This window comes from Notothenia coriiceps, unplaced genomic scaffold (genome assembly GCF_000735185.1).
Source record: "Notothenia coriiceps isolate Sejong01 unplaced genomic scaffold, NC01 NC01_scaffold00000898, whole genome shotgun sequence".
NCBI lineage: Eukaryota > Metazoa > Chordata > Actinopteri > Perciformes > Nototheniidae > Notothenia > Notothenia coriiceps.
The window spans coordinates 26,212-32,332 of record NW_011333599.1 but is presented as its reverse complement, the minus strand read 5'-3'; the positions used below and the strand labels follow the sequence as shown (position 1 = coordinate 32,332).

At 40.8% G+C, this 6,121-nt stretch overlaps 1 protein-coding gene across 1 annotated transcript; it reads left to right on the top strand.

The window, feature by feature from the left end:
- Positions 1-304: 304 nt before the first annotated feature.
- hyi (hydroxypyruvate isomerase) lies at positions 305-4,877 on the top strand. The gene is made up of 9 exons (XM_010785602.1): positions 305-477; positions 674-941; positions 1,072-1,183; positions 2,058-2,172; positions 2,470-2,548; positions 3,208-3,257; positions 3,354-3,423; positions 4,318-4,452; positions 4,529-4,877. Exons 2-9 carry the CDS (start codon positions 743-745, stop codon positions 4,582-4,584), a joined length of 816 nt encoding a protein of 271 aa, XP_010783904.1. The 5' UTR covers positions 305-477; positions 674-742; the 3' UTR covers positions 4,585-4,877.
- The last annotated feature ends 1,244 nt before the right edge of the window (positions 4,878-6,121 follow it).

The window sequence follows — 6,121 nt, the reverse complement described above, 5'->3', positions numbered from 1 at the left end:
GGGGGGGGGGGGGGGGGAGGGGTCTATGGATATTGCTCCCTTCTGCAGACTGCTCCTACTGGCCACTAGATGAACTGAAATTTGAGGCACTTCCTTATTGGCCTCCCGGCCCTGCCACAGAGTTTGCCGCTTGGTCTGGACATATGCATTAAAAAGTACAATTGTCACTTTTAAAACATAAGTCTCTTTTTTATCAATCAATTACTGGGTTAAAACCAAAGACTGATTATATAGGTTAAAACTCAAAACTGAAGGGAAGTGTTGCCTTGACAACGCCCAAAACCTATTTGTATACTCCCGCGTGACTGCAACTTCCTGCACCTGCGCATTACACAGACCAGGAAGCACGCTTCCAGTCATGTGACAATAACACAACTCTGCTCAGCACAGACTCCTGCAACATTTTGCTGATACTCCCCTCTTTATTACCATTTGCACATTTCAATTTGAAGCGAATATAGAAGAAGAAGACTGTCAGTAAGTGGAAATAAAGAGAACTTTTCCCAGCATTGCCTATCAAGCATAATTTGAACTATTTTGTATTGTTCCATTGTCAATACCAACTATGCTTTGTCCTCAAATATTGTAACATATTTGGTTCCATATAAATCTGATGTAAACGCTAGTACAGTTTAGCGTCCGTAACGCCGGTCTCCCCCGCTGCTGTCATCAGGTTAAAGTGCATCACGCGCACACACGCACGCGCTGCACTCAGGGTCGTTGTCCCCTTCAGTGAAGCAGCATGGCTCCGTTGAAGTTCTGTGCCAATATTTCCTGGCTCTTCACGGAGCTTCCTGACTTCCACCAGAGGATCTCCGCGGCTGCTGCGGCCGGCTTCCAGGCGGTGGAGGCGGCCTGGCTGTACGCGTCCGACTTGGAGCAGCTCCGGAGGGCCAGAGAGGCTGCGGGGGTGGAGCTGGTCCTCATCAACACCCCGCCAGGTGACCCTAACTCCGACACACTGACTTTTAAATGAAGTCAGCAGCTGTTCATTTCCACCAAAAACTACTTTAATAGATAGTTGTTATAGCATGATGACGGTGGTAATGAAATACTTTATGTGATTTGCAGGAGATATAAAGGGAGGGGATCTTGGTCTCGGAGCAGTTCCTGGGAGAGAGGCAGAGTTCAGACAGGGTCTGGACCTGGCTTTGAAGTATGCAAGAGCTTTGGAGTGCAAAAGGTGGGGAATTAAAGTAGAGTAAATATGTATTCTTATCTGTTTTCAACCATAAATCTTTACCCTGAAATTGGTAGAGTACATCAAATGTGTTTTTCATAAGGCTAGTTTCCTTATAGGGCACATAAACATATGCAATGTGCTGCATCAATTTTACAAGGACCCTCCTGTGTTGTTTCCACTGTGCTGAGGGTCGCTGTCCTGCGGCCATGACAGATGAACAGTGCAACAAGTTTCCATTCTGTACTTTGCCCTGCTCAGCTCTCCCCCTCGCTGCTGCTGAAACACATCGACACAGCCTCAAGCTGCCACCGCCATGCTGCACTGTTGTATTGAGGATGTATTGCACAGTTAATAAGAAGTGCTTAGTTTACTCCAGACAAGATGCCTAGATTTTAGGCTAAACTATTCAGTCTTGCAGTGCAGACAATTTTGCTTCTCATAGTCTGAGAGTCCTCAAGGTGCTTTTGAGTCTTTCACTGGTCAGAGGTTCAGGTGGAATGTTGGCTCTGTTTCTGGTTCTGGTTTCTCCCAACTCCACACAGGGTCTTTGGAGCTCAGCCAGTTATCTTCAGGCTTGTATTCCCCTCCTGACACACTTCCTCTGAGATCTGCGATGTAATCAAGATGCATGTGTGTCTTTCCATATGTCCATTCCAATTCACCACAGGCTGTCTCCAATCAAGCTGTAGATACATCTCAAAGACGATCAAGAGAAATCACTTGATCCTTCTTTTACGTCACATTAAATAAAAAGTATATATTACTGAGACGCTCTCTTCAGGGCTTCTGCCTCGGTGAGGAGGAAACATCTTTAGCAGGGTTTCAACTTTTCGTGGTTGTATTTATGCATGTGGTATTTTCCATGATTTCCCAGAATCCACCTGATGGCTGGAAGGGTTCCCATGGGCTCACAGAGAAAGGTGGTTGCCAAGGAGATGGAGGCCGTCTTTGTGCAGAACCTAAAGTATGCTGCTGATGTCCTCTCTAAGGTAGGCAACCTTTACTGGGCAACAGAACAACAACTCTCAGCACAATGAATGAAGTCAAACTGGATTATTGCATAAATATAGTGCAGCATGAAAAGTAGGATATATGTCAAATTAAAATGATTATTCCTGCACATACATGAACAGTATTAGGTTGCATTGCTCTGCATATTGTAGTGTAGTTGTTTCACTGCATGCAATATATATATTTTAATTTAAATATGACTTCCTATTAATGGTGCACATACCTTTCTTGACTTTCAGTGTTCAGAATGTTTCAAACTGTCAATTTCCTCACAGGAAGGAATCACGGGTTTGATAGAACCAATCAACACAAGGATAACAGATCCCAGGTATTTCCTGGACTCTCCTCATCAGGGTAAGACGCCTCGTCCCACTGAGATCAAATCAACCAGCTTATAGGCAAATCTGCACAAAACAGAATGTAGACCGGACCCTCTTTAACCAGCATGTAGACCTCACCCTCTTTAACCAGTTGAGACCTCACCCTCTTTAACCAGTTGAGACCTCCCCATTGCTAACCAGCATGTAGACCTTTCCATTGTACATCAACCAGTATACTTAACATATTTTATTGACGACTCAAATTAGTTTACCTCTTGGTCTTTATATTTGTTAGCATTAACATTTAAGTCGCTTTCGATAAAAGTGTCAGCTAAACGTAATGTCAAATGGTAATATGTTTCCTTTGAAAGCTATAAAAAGTAGGCAGTCATTTTGCAACCATTAACAGATGTTATACAAATATATTGATGTAAGTGCATAATGGCACATTATGTAATTTAATCTCACATTTGAACACTCCTTGAAAGGATGCAGACAGAACAACATGTGTCTGGTTGTACTGTGCTCAGCAGATTTGATTATTTACAGTACAAGTATGCCAGTTATTTTATAGTATGCGATTTATTTCTACTATTACTTTAAAAATGAAAACACGCCTTCTGTTTTTTCCTATATAATGTCTTTCTACCTGCCTCGAGTAATGTTTCAGATCATCCTTTTTTTTGTCTGCAGCTGCTGAGATACTGGAGAAGGTTGGAAAGCCAAACATTAAGCTGCAAATGGTGGGGGTTTAGGAAATATGTCTCAACTTGAAAGTATAAAAACTGCAAACTATGTTAAAAGTTGACTTGATTTACTGGACGTCTGAACTCTTTCAGGACGTCTTTCACTGGCAAATAATGGATGGAAACCTGACACAAAACATACAAAAGTATCTTCCGCTTATTGGTGAGTAAGGCACCTGCCCGGGCTTCTTTCCCCCATATTTTGAATGTCTGAAGAATCTTATATTATAACATTCAGTTTACAGTTACAACTAACATATCCAAGGGCTACCTGTGGTTCTAAAACTTGGTTAGAAGATGGGCTGATCATTATTTGTTCTCTAAATATTTTACAACCCTAACCAAAAATAAAGGAGAAATCTGAATGGCTTATTAGAGACTTTATTTAGATAAAACTCTGCCTCTAACAAAAGCACAAACACAAAAAAAGAATTGGAGAAATGTGCATTTCAAGGTCCACAGGAATTGTCTTCTCAAAGCAGCCAGTACAAAATAAATACATCTAATGTCAGTCAACAAAGCAAAAATACAATGTAAGGAAAACAATGCCTTGCAAAAAGACCAAAAACATCCTAAAAAGAATAAACTCACCGATAGTCGAGACTGGTAAAACATGCTCTGGCTCTGCTGGGCTGGGCTTCCTGCTCGGGATCCTCAGACTCCTCATGGTTTCAACGTTCCTTTAGCAACGAGCTAACGGCTTCTTCTCCATCTAAAACAAAAGCTACACCTGTGTTGATCAGCACACCTGATTAATGGGAGAAGACAAATGTTACGTGAAAAATCCGTGTTTTCGAAGAGTTCGACAAACCTATTAGTATTTAGTTCTCTTCTAGGCAGTTCTGGCAAAAATACAACCTTGATTGTCATCATTCCTAATAAAGGAAATCAAAAGGATGGTGACTTTGATCGACTGGTTATTCTTTTGGAGAAAGAAAATATGGGAAAGTTTGAATAAGAGACATGGCTAAATTAATTCAGACAATTACATTTATGAAAGAAACAACCCAGCTGTGCTTGTGCCTCTTCAGTTGATAATGATATACATGTTTCTCAGGTCATGTTCAGGTGGCTCAGGTTCCTGGTAGGAACGAGCCTGACAGCGCCGGAGAGCTGGACTACAGATACCTGTTCAACGCGCTGGAAAGGCTGCAGTACCAGGGATACATCGGCTGTGAATACAGGCCTCTGGGTCAGCACTCTCTTTATTCCAATATCATGACACCCTGTCAGGAAAAACATGTTCTAATGGTCTCTGTCTCCCTCAGGCTCCACACAGGAGGGTCTGGGCTGGATCAGAGATTACTGCACACACAGCGAGTGAGGAGCAGGGTCCCGTCACGCAGCTGTGTGTGCTTCAAGTTTCCTGCTTAAGGATTGGCATACATTTTTACTGCTAGGATACTTCTACGTTGAGTCATTTCCTTTTTTTGAACTAATTCCATGCTCTTATATTGACCCTTTTTATATTTAGCTTTTAGCATCACAAACCAACATTGAATTGGTACACTGATAATTGTTATGATTTAATTATATTGTTTGACTCATTATGTAGATAAAGAATTTTCCTGTAAAAAAAAAAGATCAATACATTGTTATAGTTTGAATAAATTAACTTGATACATTCTCTAAAACTTGTGAATGATTTGAAGTGAGAGGAGACTTTAGCAGGAAAGCTGATTTTCTGTATTCTGTTTAAAGACTATAAGATAAGAAGATATATATAAGAGGTGGATATTGTCACCTTGTTGTTTGATGGATTTTGTTTTTATGCCTTCAGTGTGGCATTTTGGCTGTCGCCATCTTGTTTTTTGGAACCAGAACTGACAGAAGAGGATGGGGCTAAGCACAACCAGACGCAGAATTAGACATCATTATTTAATGCTATCAAAAGTAATAATTAACTTTCATGAAGTAAAAAGGACTTTGAGGTTGAAGCTCTACGGACAGCACCCAAACCACACAACACCATTGTAGCAACCTGTCAATCACAAGGTGGCCTTTAGTATATGTTGCTTTATCTTCTATGTTATCTCAATGGGACAATCGTTTACTGACTGATCATCATGCTGTATTGGGAATTACTTGAAACTACAGATTGAGACCATGAACACATCAGAAACATAATTACTGGGGTAATACTTTAAAGGTCCCCAGAAATACTATTTTTCATTAATATATTATAGGTCTGAGATGTATGAAAAACCTGTCTCTGAAGTGTTTGGCTGAAACACCAAACAGATCATCGTTTCAGCCCTGTTCCTAAAGTGCTGATTCTGGGTCTGTAGCTTTAATGCTAATGAGCTGCTGCTGGCCACGCCCCTCTGTGAGATGATTGGTTAAAAAACCCACAATAGTGCTCTAGGAGGAGATTCAGGTGATAAGGTGGGTGGTGTTCCCTTGGAGGGTCATTGGCTAATGGTTGTATAACCCCCAAAAACATTGTGACATCACAAAGTTGCCAAAATCTGATCAGCTAACTTTCAGAAGAAAAAATAAAAAGTGGATTTTGCGTAATAGGTGACCCTTAAGAGAGAACTAGGGTCATTTTCTCAGAGTTCTGTACAACCTGACTTCTTTTTACATCAAGACAAAACTAGGGTAATTTTCTCATAGACTTCTATACAACTGGAATACTTTTTACCACCAGGAGTCGCTCCCTGTTTGCGATTAGAAAGAATGCAGTGTTTGGACACTTCTTCATTAACTTCTCACATGAGTGCCGCTTTTTTTTGTTGTTGAAATAATGCCATCCTAAATCCTAGAATAAATGTATGGTTGGTTTCTGTTTTTTTCTCAAGAGAGAATAACGCTTTAGCAGTCAACAAAAAGTAAATAAATATTTGTTTGGCCTCCTTTTA

Coding starts and splice junctions, on each gene's coding strand:
- hyi (XM_010785602.1), top strand. CDS start 743: ATGGCTCCGTTGAAGTTCTGTGCCAATATTTCCTGGCTCTTCACGGAG. Junction 942..1,071: donor CCTCATCAACACCCCGCCAG/GTGACCCTAACT, acceptor TGTGATTTGCAG/GAGATATAAAGGGAGGGGAT. Junction 2,549..3,207: donor CCTGGACTCTCCTCATCAGG/GTAAGACGCCTC, acceptor TTTTGTCTGCAG/CTGCTGAGATACTGGAGAAG.